The sequence below is a fragment of the Euphorbia lathyris genome, chromosome 4 (genome assembly GCF_963576675.1).
Source record: "Euphorbia lathyris chromosome 4, ddEupLath1.1, whole genome shotgun sequence".
NCBI classification, from domain to species: Eukaryota; Viridiplantae; Streptophyta; class Magnoliopsida; order Malpighiales; family Euphorbiaceae; genus Euphorbia; species Euphorbia lathyris.
In genome coordinates, this window is record NC_088913.1 from 72114456 (window position 1) to 72132505 (window position 18050).

The following is an 18050-nucleotide window of genomic DNA, read 5'->3' on the forward strand; positions in this document are numbered from 1 at the left end:
ATCATTTGTCTTAATTTATTAGTCCCCATATTTTGACAAAACATACTGTTTAGTCCCTGTATTTTCAAAAACACATGGTAAGGTCTCTAACATTTTTCTCAGTGAACTGTTTAGTCCTTTCGTCTGTTTGTTAGATTTTTTACCGTTTATGACTTCGAAAATGACTAAATTACCCTTTACTATTTACCTTCAAACTTCAGAAGAGGAAATCCAATTTAGAAAAAGAAACTATTTGTACAGAGAACAAGAAAAAGAACAGACCCAATGCTTATGAATTTGAACGATTAAAAAGAAAATCAAGAAGAACAAAGTTGATTTCAAATGCATTAGAATTTAAAGGAAAAAAAATAAAGGAAAAGAAGAACGCAAATCTAAATTAACTAACAGAATCTTCATGAGAGTCTAACGGCAAGGACTAAACAGTTCACTGAGAAAAACGTTAGGGACTAAACAGTTCATCGAGAAAAACGTTAAGGACTTTACCGTGTCTTTTTGAAAATACAGGGACTAAACAGTGTGTTTTGTCAAAATATAGAGACTAATAAATTAATTACCTTTTTTTAAGAATAAATTAAATTAACTCAAATCAGAAATAAGAATATCGGTAAGAAAAGGTGGTGGACATGCCCACTCACCTTGATCAGACTTAGAACTAATAGTTTTCGCAAGTAAATGGGTTGTTAGGTTCGCTGATCGTCTAACAAAAGAGATCGAAACAAAATTCAAATCTCGCAAAATAAGGTGGCATTCTTGTACAACATCGGATAAGTAAGAAAGGTTGAAGTCCTGATGTTGAATAGCACGGACCACTTCGAGACAATCAGATTGAATTTCCACGTGCGAATAGTCGAGCGTCTTAATCCAACTGAGCGCCTCCCTTATGGCCAAGGCTTCTGCCAGAGACGGGTTGATCGAATCAGCCAGTCCAGCGTTACGTGCGAGCATACAGCTACCAGTGTGATCCCGAATCAACATGCCATACAACATGTGGGATTCATTTAGGAAGATCTGGTGAGTATTCTAAAATCCACACGGAGTGTGGCTTTGGTTCTGGAAACTAACTGATGTCTTTAAAATTGCATACAACGTGTGCGATCTATCTTTCACATGATCCTTCACTTCCCCTAGGTGGGTTGTCATTTTGGGCTCAACTTCTCCCACAATTCGTTTCCACCATTCGATCGACTGGATACCCGCATCACATTCATTACTAATGTCCATGAAATTTGAACAAATTTTGGCAGTTTTTTTAAGAAAAAAAGTAGGTATTTGTAATGAGCTTTTACATTGGTCGTTACTAATACTCGTTCATATGTATCTATCAGGTGTTTACATAGCCAATTCTAGTACTCCATGAAAATTAAACACTTTGACCGTTTTTTAAAGAAAGATGTATTTTTATCGGGCTTTGTTTAGTCTCATTACAATAAAGGCATTTAATTACAAACCGACTGTATACCTGTTACTTTTATATATTTGTATACTCGTAATAATTACATCTAATTCTCGTTCACTAAAAAAGACAATTGTTTCCACCTATTTATCTCTCAATTTATTTATTTTTTATATTTCTTAATGGTTTTAAATCATTAATCTATAATTTTTCGTGTAAATGATATGTCTAATTCCTTATTTCAAATATGAAACTATGTTATAATCAAACACTAATTTCTTATTTGACATACCGAAATGGGATAGGGGCGGATGATGCTATCGCCAAACCATGGAGTCCCCATCCCACCCCGAATAAATCTCCTTAGAGATCTTCTACAAATTTCGAAGTTTGTATAATTTCAGTTATAATATATATTATATTAAAAAAATATGTACCTAGATAACCTAATTCAATCTACTATGTGTGTTATTGAACACTTGTTAATGTAGTGCTATGTGCTAAATACTTAATCTTTTGGTTTTTTCACTTGAAATTACGTACTTTTTATAATTATTTTCAATGGATTATTTTATTTAGTTTAATTACCCATTTAATTATTTACGCTTCTAATATCAGTATAATTGTAATTCTATATTTACTAAGTTGTCATTGAATTATGCTTTGTCTTTTCTACCCTTTTTAATTTATGATAAATTATATATAGTGATTTACTGTTCATAGGGTTTAGTGGGTATATAAAGCCCAATTTCATATTGTAACGAATCAATCAAAATTACAATTTCTTTTTAAGAGAGTTAGGATTAATCCCTTATCAATTGGAGATTTCTAAATTCCTACAAGTTTAATTTATAAATTGAAGGTTTTTCAACTCTTTTAAGTTTAATTTGAGAATCCCTTTATTGATTTAGACAATTTCTATATCCGACCCCTCTCTACATCATAATTAATTAAACATTAACCAATAAAAATATAAATCATTCAAAAAAACTCCTTTACAAATAAATAGGAAATGCTTTAAATAAATAAATAAAATTCTAAAAAACAATTAAAGTTAATTTCTTCTTTCTTTCTTTTTCTAGTTAAAAAAGAGCAAACATGGGCCAAAGCCCAAAGGATCTAAAATAGGTGTCCACCAGTTTTGCCGATTGGCCACTCACCACTCGACATACAAATGCCGTCTCTGCTCTTCCCAGTCATAGGAAATCGTCTGGACGCCTATGGCCACCGAAATTAACGCCTATATTCTCCGATATCACTTTCCGATTTCCCCCTGTCGTCTTGGATTCTGTCATCTCCCTTTCGACTTACTCAGTTAGCTCAAAATCATCTCTAAAGGTGAATTTTCTGTTTCATAGTTCTTTACTTCTTTAGTCGTCATGTTCCTTTTTTTTGTTGTGATTTGTACTGAATAATGAAATTAGGTTTTTGTTACTTTTTGATTGATTTGCCTATTGTTTCTGGATGTGAAGATGTCAGTCTATGCTGCTGATCTTTGAATAGGAAGAACAAACCCCTAGGGTTCTTTTCTTATCTGAATAAAACATTCTCTCTTTTTTTATGTTTGATATTTTTCCTGTTAAGAGAACCTGAAGGTGTTTGGGAAATGTAGAAGATTCAAGTGGTTTAAGTTTAAATTAGTTTGAAACTTTGATCAGAACTTCAGCTACATGAAAAAATGTTGATACTAATTTTGAAATATGCCTCCTTGTTAAAATTTAGATTCCACTTGAAGATGAAAGTTAGACTGAAAACTAAATAATGTTCTATAAAAATCGAATACCTCCAATGTCTATGCTAGTAGTAACTTTCCTGTGAACTGGTTTCTTATTTATCAGATAATGTACGTCTTTCTTTTTGTAATGAGCAAATCTATGTAACAGAAGGGTTGGGGGGTCGGTCTTGCATTTACTTATATGATCTTCTTTGGATCTTTGCTTACAATTCATGGTCTGAGTTTCTGTTTCCTATGTTAGTGTTTTTGCCTGCATCAGAATGATAAGTTTTGTTAGAAAATACCAAAGCTGTAATGCTCAATTTGTTCAGCCTGCCTGGTATATTGAAGCCGTTGTCCTGCTAGATCTTAACGCTCTGATGTTTCTACTGTCTCATCAGGCTTTTAAAAATTTCTAAATCATGGGTGATGCAATTGATTTGACTGGGGATGGAGGTGTTATCAAGACAATCATAAGGCAGGCCAAACCTGATGCACTTGGTCCTTCAGATGATCTTCCTGTAGTTGATGGTATGTCATTGTGTCCAATATTCACATACTTCTTTAGATAGAAACTATTTAGCCATAGGAAGTGTAATTTGTTTGGTTGTCACTGACATGAAATTGTGGTACAAAATCAAAGAAACCAAGTATAAATAGGCTTATGGGATTTGTGAATTCAGTGCAGAAAAACAAAGCTCAAAAAGTGAGCAAGAGAGTCCAAGTAAGAGTTGAGTGGAGTGAGGTGAGGTGAGGTGAGGTGATGTAATGTGAGTAAAGTTAAATTAAGTCCTTGTAGAATTTTAGTTTCATAACTAATAAAATAAATTTTATTTAATTAAGTCCTCATTCAACATAATTGTTGTCGAACTTTTTTTTTATTATGTCTAAAAATTTAACACCGCCTTCATATATCTTAACTTATGATTTTTATTATCTCTAAAATCTAAACCTGATGCACTTTCTTAAGATGGCTAAAAATCTCTAGTTATTATCTTCAAAATTGTTCTGTCCCCTACTTGTTTGTTTCCATAATATGTGAATTTACCCTGTTACAAAATCTAATAAAGTAAAATGGAAAATCAATTTTACAGCCACTTATTGTTGTTATTTTAGGCTACCATTCTATTATTAGTCTTCAAGTGATTCCTTTCTGTATATGCGATGATTTGCTCAAGATGTGGCTACCCTAACTTGAGACAATAGTAGTTGAAGTCTCAGAATAGGGATTATATATGACCTGAAACATTGCTGCACCTGGTCTGTGTAATCAATGACTAATACAATACCATCTATTTTCATGATGCAATAGCTACGTGCATGATTAACTATGTTTCACTCTTTCTAATTAATTGGAAACTGTTCTTGTAGCTAAACGTGTACTTTTTTTAAGTCAATTCTTGAAGAAGTTAAACTCATTTTCTGTGTTCTCTTCTTATAATTTTGTTTTTGTTTCTATTATATTATTATATTCCAATAATGCTAATTGGAGCATAGTATAAGGGAAGTAGCGAAGGAAGTTCTAGGGGAATCTAAAGGTAGCATGCCACCGGGTAAGGGCACATCTTGGTGGACAGAAGAAGTACGACAAGCAGTAAAGAGTAAGAGAGAATCCTATAAACTATTGGGGAAATGTAGGAGTGACGAGAACTACGAAAAATACAAAGAGGCTAAAAGGGAAGTAAAGAAGGTCATACGAGATGCTAGAGCAAAGGTGAATCGGGATCTGTATACAAGATTGGATACGAAAGAAGGGGAAAGAGACATATATAGAATTGCTCGGATGAGAGATAGGAAGACGCGAGATCTCGGAAAAGTTAAATGTGTGAAGGATGTGGACCAGAAAGTCCTAGTTGGAGATAAGGATATCAAGGAACGATGGAGGTCCTATTTTGATGACTTATTTAATGGAGATCGCCAACAAGATGTTGGAGATATAAGTATCCATCACGATATGATAAATCATGAATGCCTGCGGAGAATTCAAAAGGGTGAAGTCAAAATGACATTAAGTAAGATGAAGTTGAAGAAAGCAGTAGGACCTGATGGCATCCCTATTGAGATTTGGAGATGTTTGGGAGAAAGAGGAATCGAATGGTTGACGACGTTCTTCAACAAAATTTGGAGAAACAATAAGATGCCATCAGAATGGAGGAAAAGTACCTTAATCCCTTTGTATAAGAACAAAGGCGATGTCCAAGATTGTGCCAACTATCGGGGAATCAAATTAATGAGTCACACTATGAAACTTTGGGAGCGAGTGATTGAACAAAGGCTAAGGAGGACGGTGAAGATCTCGGAAAACCAGTTTGGCTTTATGCCGGGAAGATCAACTATGGAAGCCATCCATCTAATGAGACAATTAATGGAGCACTATCGAAATAAGAAGAAAGACTTGCATATGGTTTTCATTGACTTGGAGAAAGCATATGATAAGGTACCAAGGGAAGTACTTTGGTGGGCCTTGACAAGGAAAGGCATTTCGCGGAAATATATTGACATCATAAAGGACATGTATGAGGGAGTATGCACGAGTGTACGTACTAGTGTTGGGAAGACTGAAGAGTTTCCTATTACGATTGGAGTGCATCAAGGTTCCGCACTAAGCCCATTTCTTTTTGCCATCGTTATGGATGAACTAACAAGTTCACTTCAAGATGGTATACCATGGTGCATGCTGTTTGCAGATGATATTGTGTTGGTTGATGAGACGAAAGAAGGAGTGGAGATGAAGTTGGAACTATGGAGGCAAACTCTAGAATCTAGAGGCTTTAAGTTGAGTCGAAGTAAGACAGAATATTTGGAGTGTAAGTTTAGCGGCCGTAGGAGTAGGGAGGTAGGGACAATCACCCTAGATGGGAGAGTTGTTCAGGCCTCGGATTGCTTCCGGTATTTAGGATCTATTATCCAAACGGATGGAGAAGTAGATGGAGATGTTGCTCATAGGATTAAAGCTGGTTGGTCGAAGTGGAAGAGTGCTACGGGTTTCCTTTGTGATCCCGGCATGCCTAATAGATTGAAGGGAAAATTCTACCGGACGGCAATTAGACCAGCATTGTTATATGGTACGGAGTGTTGGGCAGTGAAACACTGCCACATCCATAAGATGTCGGTGGCGGAGATGCGTATGTTGAGATGGATGTGTGGTCACACGAGAAAGGACCGGGTGCGTAATGAAATAATTAGGACAAAACTAGGGGTCACATCTATTGAGAATAAAATGAGAGAAAACCGACTAAGGTGGTTTGGCCATGTGAGACGTAGAGCGCTTGATGCGCCGGTTAGGAGAACCGAAGAGTGGCAAAGGGATGTAGTGGTGAGGGGTAGGGGAAGACCTAAGCAAACTTGGAGGAGGGTGATCGAGAGTGATATGAGTTTATTGGGAATTGAGGAAAATATGGTAGTGGATAGGACGGAGTGGAGGGAGCGAATCTGTGTCGCTGACACGACTTGATTTTCACGGTTTTATATGATGGTTCATGTTAGCCGACCCCGAATCATTTCGGGACTAAGGCTTTGTTGTTGTTGTATTCCAATAATGCTAATTGCTCAGTCATAAGAACACTGTCACTAATATATGCATGCTTGTTTCGATCAGTTCATTATGAGGGAACACTTGCTGAAAGTGGTGAAGTTTTTGATACTACACATGAGGATAATACTATTTTCTCGTTTGAACTTGGGAAGGGCTCTGTAATCCAGTCATGGGACATTGCCTTGAAAACCATGAAGGTAAAAGACACACTATTTATTGATACAATTTATTGTGTGCTTTCCACCTTCCACTAAATGTAACTAATAATCTTTGATTGATTACCAGGTTGGAGAAGTTGCAAAACTCACTTGCAAGCCAGAATATGCTTATGGAACTGCTGGCTCCCCACCAGATATTCCACCCAAGTAAATTATGCATCTCTCTTTAATTTTCAAATTACAGATTCTAGAAGGTAATAAAATCAAGATTAAGATCATCAATTAAGTGAAACTGCGCTCTAATGGATGCATTGACCAGATATTCCACCCCTAAGGTTGAGGATTTGTTAGCTTGAGATTTAAATTCTCATAATAGAGATGGAGGAAGATTGGATGCTTAGAAATTTTTCTTATTGATTGTATTTAAGAGTTCGGAACCTTCGATTGATTGGTACATTTATTTGATGTAGTGCAACCCTTATTTTTGAGGTGGAGTTATTGGCGTGCAAGCCACGGAGAGGCTCTAGTATGAGTAGTGTTTCAGAGGAAAGGGCTAGACTAGAGTAAGTAAAGAACTCCTTCTGAGGTCTCTCAATGTTAATTTTTCCATTCTAGTTTTTCAAGTTTTCAATTTAGCGCAGGATATAATCTGGTTTGTGCGATGCTGATAGTGATAATTGTTATCAGAGAGCTAAAGAAGCAAAGAGAGATTGCAGCAGCAACAAAAGAGGAAGAAAAGAAGAGGAGAGAAGAAGCCAAAGCAGCTGCAGCTGCCCGGATGCAAGCCAAGCTTGAAGCAAAGAAAGGAAAAGGTAAGGGAAAATCAAAATAACCAGAGATTTTTGTGAAAAAATATTACATATGATTGATGTGAAACTCATACATTGTTGTGGTCTGAAATTTGTATGCATTTGATGCTATGATTGTTCCAACTTTACTCAGATTTTTAATGTAATAATTGCTGACATATATTTACCTTCCAAATTTCTGGGTTATTAAATTCCGATTGCTAAAATATTATTTTTTATAATTTGACCAGAACTTAGTGTAAATACAAGTCATATATTAAATTAAAATTGATTCAGCAAAAAACAATATGAAAACTTCATTCTCAGGCCAAAAAATGTTTAAATCCCAATTTAGTTGCAAACATGAGTATTGGGCAAGATGTAGGCTTCAACAACCTTGTATAAACCCATTGCTTTCTCTGCTTTTTCTTGATTATGTCTTCATCAACCTCACAGTTTTCTTTTGGATAGTACTTGCTGCAGCTCTTGATAACTCTCCATTTTGATCTCCATTGTTATTTTTTCAAGTTTTTCAGTCTTTGGCTCTGCTTCAATTATGCTGTAGCTATGGCTCAAGTTTTCTTTGTCTATTGCTTCTACTTTTGTCTTAATATACTTGAATTCACTACCTGCATCGTATATATCATTTTACAAAAAAATTGCCATAGTTTTGATCCGTGTTGAAGAAATCAGCCGATTAGTTTGACTAGCCGATTGAGAAACCGATCCGATTTTCTCCAATTGGGACCCCTAAGCTTTTTATTCTTGCTGCTTGGACGATGACTAGGCAGCAATCAAAACAAATATTTTTTTCTTTTCCTTTATTATAATTAACTTTTAAACATTTTCTCATTAATGGTTGATGAATTGTGTTTATTATTTTCAGATATTTTCGTTTAATTATTTGCTACTTGTTTCTACGATATAGATTAAGATGTTAAAGATATTATTTTATAATTTTTGGTAAATTATATTACTTATGATATTATTTTTTACTTGTATGATTTTTAAGGATATATGTTTCGAATGTACATGTTTTTCTGTCATTAAACCATTTTATTTTTTATTTTTTTATAGTATAATATGTATATGTTAATTATATTTATATAATATTTATTTTTTAACGAATAAGAACGTACAAAAAAAAACAAATCCGATTAAACTAATGGAAAAAAGACTAATTATAATGTAATTAAGTAATTCACCTTGAGCACAGAAGGTAGTCTTCTTGAGGACCCTCAACAGTGAAATGGGGAACAGTCTTGGGAGGTTTTCAAGGACTAAAATTTTAAACATAGTAGTTGGGGGGACTGAAGTTGTAATTTCCCTCTCATTTGTCAAAACACCTTTTTTTTTTTTTTTTTTGTGATGAATGTTTACGGAAAAAAATTAAGATAGGAGAAATTTAAGCAAGTTTTGCAGATGGGAAATGCAAAGATTGAAGTGAAGGCAATCTTGAATAATATAAATATAAATAAAATATTATAAATTGATAAATAAAAGTTTCCAAAATAACCCATCAGTATATTATTTTTGTTTTAGTTTAGTTCAACTTGCATTGGCCAAAAACTAATGCAAGTTTTTGAATGAATTAGAATGTAAAAGAAATTGTTTGGTAGACTTGTCAATGGAATAATAGAGATTCTCCCTTTTTGTTGGAAATCCTTCTTTGAAGGAGGTGGAAAATCTCCAAAATTTCCCTTGCGGAATGAGATTTGGAAAAAAAAAACAAAGTTTATCAGTGAAATTGGGGCATGGAGATATGGCCCTATGGGATGAGAAATACTCTCATAGAAGATCGTCAATCCCAAAAAAAATTATTTTATATTGTCAATATTAAAAAAATTTAATTATTTTTTTTATAGAAAAAAAATTAGTTATTATTTACAATACATATAAGTAAAAATTTAAAAGTCTAATGAATTATAAATATCTTATTTTATTATATTTACGTGTTAATAATATAAATATAAATAATAACTATTTAGTTTTAAAATATATATTTCTTTTTCAAGTTTTATATATATTGAATTTTAACAAAAAATAAACAATTATTGTCATATTAAATTTATTAATATATCAAATATCATGAATCGATATTAAAGAAATATTATTATTATTAGTATAGTATTTATTAATATTAATGAGATTGTACTGTGTTGTAAGTTCAAATGTGAATAAAAATATAATTTTCACATTATTTGAATCTCAATTTAGCTCTGATTAACCTCAGTTGAACCTTTAACACTTTGACTTTCTGTCTTTTTTTATTATATGATCGGTCCAGTTTTGACAACTATGAAAAAATATAAAGAGAAATGAATGAATTGAAAGAGTGTCAATTTTTAAATTGGTTAACTGTCTAAATCACATACGCATAATATAGTAAAATTGGATCTTACTACATTATATTGTTTTTTTTAGTTTAAGCTAATAGTTATATTTAACTCAGCACATTTTAAATTTTGGAGCAGCGCATTAATTAGTAAGGATATCTAGATAGTAGAACACGTAGATTTCAAAACAATTTGAATTGTCAAGGGTATAATTGATGGTGGAATACAATGTAGCTAACATAATTTACAAAATAACTTGGAGCCTTGTACATTGTTGGGGATATAATTGACAGTGAAATATAGTATAGATTGCGAAAATATAAATGATAGTGCAAGTCTCTACAGCTCTCAGAGATTTCAAAATAATTTAGAGATGGTATAATTGATAATAAAAGTCAATGTGGCTCATAGAAATTTCAAAATAATTTGAAGCATGGTATAGTTGATAAGAGATGTCGTTTACTTGTAACTTTAGATGAAAAAGTAATAACCAACCATTAGCAAGGTTGTGTCCAATTGCAGTTTTTATTTTCTTTAATAATAAATAATGAATTTTATCTATAAAATTCAAAAAGAAGAGTGCAGCACACGGAATCGCCAGATACATGCCAGATGTGGTATGTCTGGTGCCTCAATCTGCAGTCCCAATTAAGTTGCTTTTGGATAATAAATTACGAATTCAATCCTTTCTGATTTATTTTTATTTATTTATTTAATCCTAAAAAATTGTGAAGTTACAAAGCCTCTAATGAAATATTACTTTTGAATGTGACTAGTATTTAGGTGGCACCATTTTGACGTGAACACCACTAAAGCATGGATTCACTATAACGGTCAGAAATATAATTAATAGTGAAAGTCATTGTAGCTTGCAAAGATTTCAGAATATTTTAAAAGAAATGTCTCTATAAAAATAAAACCAAACTCATCATAAACATTACACATGCTTCGTTGGATCTTTCCGCATTCGCATCATTATCATTGGTTAAAGCTTTTTTTTCACTATTTTTTTTTTATTAATTTCCATTTGGTTCAGTGCCTCCCTTTCTAAGTGAGGTGTCAACTCGCCGGTGGTTGAGACGGCTAGGCAAGCCGCCCTAGAGGGCTCAACAAGGGCAGGGTGTATGTAGAATAGAAGCCAGCAACTGAGTGAGTGAGGCCGTACAGGTCATAACCCTGAGAAAAGGCTTCTTACTTAAACACCAATCCAAGCGAGATGAACGACTGGTTTGCTATGAGACCCACCGACTGTGGGAGCTAATATAGAGATGGAGACAGAGTAGGAATAGAAGAATTGTGGCAAGAGCTCCTCCAACCTTTCTTTCAAGTAGACTAGGCCAGACCTAGCGCTTAAGTCGTGGAACCCTCATAACATTACTCATGAACGTACACCTTTGGCTAATTTGATTCGATGGAGAGATAAACCAGTAGCTCTTTCCATCGTGCAAGCAAGATTGGCTAGATTAGCCCATTTTTCCATAGGTTATATCTTCACTTATGCGGCCTTCTTGATTGCCTCTACATCAGGTAAATTTGGTTATGTGCTCTATCCAAGATTATATTTTTTTCCGATAGCGTAAGGCGATTCTTTCTATTTCTACAGCAGTAGATCCGTTATCAATGAAATTCTGTCATTAGCTAATTCAAAGGGCACTCCCCTTTCGAGAGCTAGCAGGTTGAGAAAGGTATGGCTGCTTCAAAATGGAATTGATTGAATCAGTCTAATGAAAACCAGTTCTAAATGTCAACCACATGGTTCAGTTAGCAAAGGAGAGGATTCAGCACTAACTCACAATTGCAAGCTCACACAAAATAGGTTCGTTTAGTTAATTGCCCCTTGCCAGCTCTTCTCTTTTGTTTTATACTTTTGAGCGCTATATAACTCACTAGAACGTCCTGTTTCGAGGTCACAACGATGCGGAAGAACTTCTATTTCGCGCTTAGCGAAGCTAGGCTGGTCATTCCCTATCACTAAAATAATGATTCTCAATCTCACAAGTTCGACCTCCAAGGCTTCGGCCTGTATTTGAGCATCTTCAGTGAGGCAGTGGGAGAAAAGAAAGCCTGGGACTAGTATGATTTCATACACCATGACGCTTGTGGTAATGTCAAGTAATCCTCTTCCTAATCTTTAAGACTTTAATAAACTTTTACATAATGCCAAGTAATCGAGGATGTGGATGGAGATGTGGATTCACTGATAATCGTATTAATCACGACGTATTGAGAGATACCACAAGATCCGATTATAAAAAAAATAAAAAAAGTGAAAGAGATTCATTTTGAAAGCGAATAGGTAGTATCTACAATTTTAAAAAATATCTTAACTGGCAAAAACAGGAACCATGAATCATTTGTACCAAAGAATATTCTGCTAACGTCCCAACTTCTGAATGCCGCAAAACTCAATGTTTGTTTTTTCGCAGTTCCAGAGGCAGATTTCTGAATTTTCAACTTCAGATTTTCCAAACCAACAATCCCCCAATGAAAATTTTATATGCATAGAGCTCATAACAAAATGCGCATCTTGATCGGTGGATAGTTGCAGCCAATTAGTTATGTTTTTTCACGTCGATATGCTCTTATGTATAAGACTGCATTCCAATTTTTTATTTTTTTGGCAGCGAAGTCAATATCATATATAGCATGAATTAAATTCCATTTTCATCTTCAAAGAGAATGATGTAAAAATAACATGGCATTTAATTGGATTAATAATGTTAAATTACACTTCCAATCATATGATACTGATAGCTAGACTTACCCTAACCAAGATTTTTCATCAAAATGATATATTTTAGGTCAGTGCCTCAAACCATGTAAGAAACATCAACTCCTCCTGCCCTCGATTTGCAAACCGGGCATGTTCCTTGTTGCCGCAGCCACGGGTCTATGCAATTCGCATGAAACTGCAATATCACGAATATCGAACTTCATATTCTTCATTCATTCTAGGGATAAGAATCAGTTTTCCCTCTGAGAACGTTTGTCAATAGGCCGGGTGGGGATGGGATGAGGCAACACATCCTATCCCCGCCCCATTAAGGAAAATCGGGATAAACTTGTCCCTATCCCAACAATGACGGATGGGAAATTCTCATCCCCATTATGATCTTGCCCACCCCATTGACAAGCCTACCCCTAAGGTTATTGGAAAGAAGACGAACCTGATGCAAGCATGGGAGACTACGAATCACTTCTCCTACAATAACTTGCTCCAAGCACACACTACAAGTCAGATCATCTTCCGAAGCTTTCGTGCTTCCCACAGCATTTGTAGTATCTTGCTTCTTCAGCTAAGGAGAAAAGAAAAATGAATCGAACTCTAAAATTATATAAACACCAAACGAAATAAAGAATGAAACGAAAAGCTTCATAGAAATCAAGTTTGACGACGCATGTAATATATAGTATATACAGCACGCAACGAGAGGAATATCAAATAAAGTCACCATTTGAAATAAATAATTTACATATAGTTGAAACATTAAAGTACAACTTAATCACATATTTCAGGAAATATATAAAAATTTAGTCCAAAAACTAATCAAGATGGCCAGTGAGTGACTGAATCTACTATCACCAGTCACAAAAATTTGAATTGTGTTTCAGTAGTTTTATTTATCAACGCTCGGATACCTTGGTTTTTGGGTGATCAGAGAGCAATCTCAAGCTAATACCCAGGGAAGCAATAAGGGAAAAAACAACAAAAGAAAATCTATTGAATCCTGCATTCATCACGCAGATGTGCAACAGCCTGAGGATCCTAGACACACTAAGGCGCCAAGGGGTTTTGGGGCCTAGAAGCAAGGCACAGGCGTGCACTTAAGTGGCACAAGGTGCACTAAAGATTTAAAAAAAAAATGTATAAAATCATAAATAACAACAACTAACATTTCTAAAATGCAAAAGATAGTCAAATACTAAATCATATCTAATTATCCATAATAACTTCTAAATCTTAAGACTAAAGTTCAACAAAATCCTAAGTTAATTAACTAAGAGTCCAATAACTACTTCTTATCAATACTAAATTCTCCATGGTCCATATTCATCACTCATGAAAGTCATCACCACCACCATCCTATCATCATCTCCAACATGAGATTCATCTTTAAGGTTCTAAATCTCACCCACTTCATCTTCAAGGTAGTCATCTACATTCTACAAAGTCAGATTCTTCTTCCTCCTCATCTCTAAGAACTGTAAGAGTTCTTCCTCAAACACAAGAAGATGGTGCTTCAGCCTTCTCCTTTGACCTAGGCCTAGCACTTGAAGTAGAGATATTCATGATATTTTTTCCTACTCCTCTAGTATGATAAACACTTCCCTCAGCAGTATAAGGAATAAATAGGGAAGGTCTAACATCAAAACAGCCACTTTTTAACTTGGAACCTTAAACTAAACTGTATGGCTTATAAAATTGCGCCTAGGGGGGGCTCCAACAAGGCCCTGGGCTCACAAGCGTGCTCAAGCAAGCGCCTTTTGAACAGAGTCGCCTTTTGGCTTTTCAAGCGACAGGCCTGGAGCCTAGCAGGTAACCCTTTGATAACTATGCTGAGAATTGCATAACTGAATATGCATCAAGCTAGAAAGACCAACTAGAAGCTAATGCAAACAGTCAAGAAAAGCATCATTTCTTCCATTATTCAAATGTTTATTGTATAAAATCCTCTACAGCAAAATCTTTGGTATAAACATGAGGCTGAAAATTAGCACATGCCAGGCACAGGCAAAGGTAAAGCAACTAACGTGGAAGAGAGTGCAAAACGATTTTAGTCTCAACACACACGTGCACAAATTGCAACGTAAACATTGGACCTATTGATAGAGATTCAAAAATAACAAAAGCCCATACCTCAGCTGAGACGGAAGATGAGGCCTGTTGTATTGAAGAGCCACCACTGTCCAAAAAATCATCTTGTTGTCAAGTCATTGATGTCCACAAGTAAAAACTCAAGGATTATATACATGACATTTCAAAACTAAAGACAATTAGATGTTCTTTTTTCTTTCATTCATATGCATATTTAAGATGTATGTAGTGCTTTCAAAACAAACATATTATGAAATTAACAGAAAACTTAAGTCCTATTTTTTTGTCCCATTCAGACAGGCTGCCTTCTATTGCTCAGAGTGAGCTCACTAATCAATTCAGACAACTTCCACTTTTCAAATGGCGAACACGAGCAAAATATCTAATTCAATGTTGTTTTTGTGGTGCTGAGCAAAACGACCAAGAAGATGGATGCCTATGTGAACCACCCCACAGCATCAAAAAAAAAAAAAAAAAAAAATCTACGCCAATCTATAAAAATGGATTTTTTCTTCAGTGACATGTAATTTTGCTTAGTTGGGTTCAGCCTGCATCAACAAAATTGAGACAATTGTCTCCACTGATAAGACATTAGGCTGAGTTAGTTCAGCAGGGACGATGGCTCAACTTGATTCGCCCATACTCTTTTGCATCCATCACTCAAACTATCATAAAATTGGGTAAAGAATATCATTAAAAAGCAATATAACATGATTACTATATCACGGATTATATTACATAATCCACCAGCTATGTTGCACGGAAACTCTTTTTCATTAGCGTTTCCACATTTTGTGTCTGTTTCCGTTATAGTTTCCTAGCTATATTTTTTTAGAAATAACATTGCTCGGTGTCCATTTCCGTTTCCATGCAAGATAGTCCACCAGCTGAGTTAATCATTTTTTAGAAAGGTCAAATATCAGTATGCATGACAAAGAGTACCAAAATCAATATTTGCCTTTCACTCAATGGAACTCTAGCAGGGAAAAGGTAATAACAGCATCCACCAACCACAATAATGAATTTAAACATAGTAAAACTAAAAATCACATGCTAGAGAGTGCATTGAATGAACTGGGTCAGGGACAAAAAAGGACCACTTTCCATGAGGAATGCAAGGGCAAAATCAATGTTACTGTTTCACACCAGTAGGTGAAGAAGCAATTTACAAGTATATCTATCAAAGAAACCCAAAAGCTTACCTTTGGAGAGCAGTGGCCTTGTATTTATGAACTGGAAGGGCATTTATCTCTTCCTCACTCATTGATGCAGTGGTGGGAACATTATCAGAATCCAATGCTCTCAAAGTCTCATAATCTGCAAACAGCAACTTTAGATGAATAATCGTTTTCATCATAATCAAATCAACAGATAGCACATTCCACATAAGATAACAAGATGAAAACCACGCCTACTTCAGCAAATGATCATTGTATTTCCCTACCATTTGTCTAAACCAAACTCCCTGAAACACAATAAAACCTGAATAGTGATACTATACCTAGATCATCGAATTCCCGATCCAAAAGAGCAAGTTGGAGTCTAAGGCCTTGTAAACGCCCTCTGGTTGCAAGTGCTATTGATGGTGGCATATGCAAACGCAACTCGGTATGACCAAGAAGCCCACTGGCCATGGCAGCATGGGCCTGAGCCTGAGCTTGAAGTTGTTGACAAGTTGCATACATCCTTAGAGTCGTAGCCATTAAAAATATCCCAAGCACTAGCCAAAGCTACATACACAAACTCCAACATCATTAACAAGAAAACTAAAACATGATGCACTTCTATATTTGGGGAAAAGCATACCAGAAAGTTAGGTGACATCTGTTGTGAGTTCAGTATCATGAATAATAAAAGAACTGCCACACCAAATAAGGAATGCATAAATTAGAAAACCATAATATAGAAAAGATTTATGTTAATTCATGTTAAACAAGTACCTGTGACGAGAAAAACAAGGGAGTTGGAGTTAACAGGCCGCGCAGCATGCACACGCTGATGAGAAAAAAATGTTCAACAAAAACCAACCATTATAATCAGGTTCGATTGATAGAATAATAATGAAATTATATACATATAATAATATACATTATAGTAAAGATATTAATCAAATTGATATTACCACTGCTCGCCGCTCAGGGAGAAATTCTTGGAACCCATTTTCTAAATCAGCTCTAGTCCCTCGAAACACAAAACTCATGCTTCTTCAAATATTACAAAAATCACCTTACTCTGGTAATGTATGATCCACCAACACTGAAACTCATTAAACAAAACAATATTAGAACGGAGAAACAGAACTAGAATTTTGCAGCATTAACTAAATCGAAACAAGAAAACACGTACACACGATAAAAGAACACAAAACGAAAGCACACGGCTATTCAATTTTCAGTTCACAAAATTCTGAAGTAAGATTAAAGTCGATAATTCGCTGCAATGCCTAGATTGGAAAGAATCGCCAACGACCACATTGAAGAACAAAATAAGTTAAAAATTAAGACAATGTATTTATTTCAAGATGAGAAATTGAATACGGAGCAGAGAACAAACCCTAACCCCCTACCACAAAAACACAATAATAAGTCAAGCCATCGAATAAAAAATCAAATTATTCCATAATCGATCAAGGAAAAAAATATTACATGAGGTATTAGATGCGAAGATAGCTTTATCTTGTAAAATGCAGAAATGAGAATGGAAAAGAGAAAAGAGACTTACATTTAATCGCGGAAAATGATGTTGGATCTGGATGTATGTATCCAATTCATGTTGATAACATGGTAGAAAATGCTTCCTTTTCTCGTTGTCTGTAAATTGAAGAGGATGATAGACGAAGACGAGTTGGAGAACGATTTGAGTCGAACGCGTTGGGTTTTGGGGCTGGTTTCGCCTGAAACCAACACGCTTTTCCTCGTATAGTACTATCGGAATTATTGTTTATTCATTTAATTTGTGCTGAACAACAAGCAAAACGACACCGTAGCTGTCCGTAAATGCAAAAATCAGCTGGACGTGTATTTTGTTGGTGGTGCCTGGTTCTGGTTGTAGAGTTCTTTCTACTAAATGTTTTTTCGGACACATAGATTATCCAAAGTTAATTAGTCTATTTTAGATTATCCATCTCTACAATTGTAAAGGGTGTGTTGCTACTACCACATCACTAACCATTTCAATTTACAATTATTTCTTAATTGACCGTGACTTTCAATTTACAGCATCAAAGTAATATTGTAATACGAGCTAAACATAACATACACATAATATATAGGTTTTAAGCGTTTTCTCTGTCGCTAGGGCTCTGATGGCG

General features: G+C 34.9%; 2 protein-coding genes across 3 annotated transcripts; one reads left to right on the plus strand and one right to left on the minus strand.

Moving 5' to 3' along the window:
• The first annotated feature begins 2545 nt into the window (after positions 1 to 2545).
• On the plus strand, positions 2546 to 7769 carry LOC136227879 (peptidyl-prolyl cis-trans isomerase FKBP20-1). The gene is made up of 6 exons (XM_066016646.1): positions 2546 to 2731; positions 3509 to 3638; positions 6706 to 6839; positions 6928 to 7007; positions 7271 to 7363; positions 7488 to 7769. The coding sequence occupies exons 2-6, from the start codon at positions 3530 to 3532 to the stop codon at positions 7630 to 7632; spliced, it is 561 nt and encodes a 186-aa protein (XP_065872718.1). The 5' UTR covers positions 2546 to 2731; positions 3509 to 3529; the 3' UTR covers positions 7633 to 7769.
• Positions 7770 to 12604: 4835 nt separating this feature from the next.
• Positions 12605 to 17771, minus strand: LOC136227439 (E3 ubiquitin-protein ligase SDIR1). Of its 2 annotated transcripts, none has more exons than XM_066016104.1 (9): positions 17462 to 17771; positions 16866 to 16996; positions 16681 to 16735; positions 16547 to 16599; positions 16242 to 16470; positions 15943 to 16057; positions 14783 to 14828; positions 13092 to 13220; positions 12605 to 12833 (listed from the first exon to the last, which is right to left on the minus strand). In XM_066016104.1, the coding sequence occupies exons 2-9, from the start codon at positions 16938 to 16940 to the stop codon at positions 12735 to 12737; spliced, it is 801 nt and encodes a 266-aa protein (XP_065872176.1). In that variant the 5' UTR covers positions 16941 to 16996; positions 17462 to 17771; the 3' UTR covers positions 12605 to 12734. The 2 variants fall into 2 exon arrangements, with proteins under 2 accessions (XP_065872176.1, XP_065872175.1); XM_066016103.1 differs by having other exon boundaries at positions 16863 to 16996; positions 17462 to 17767.
• Positions 17772 to 18050: the final 279 nt, after the last annotated feature.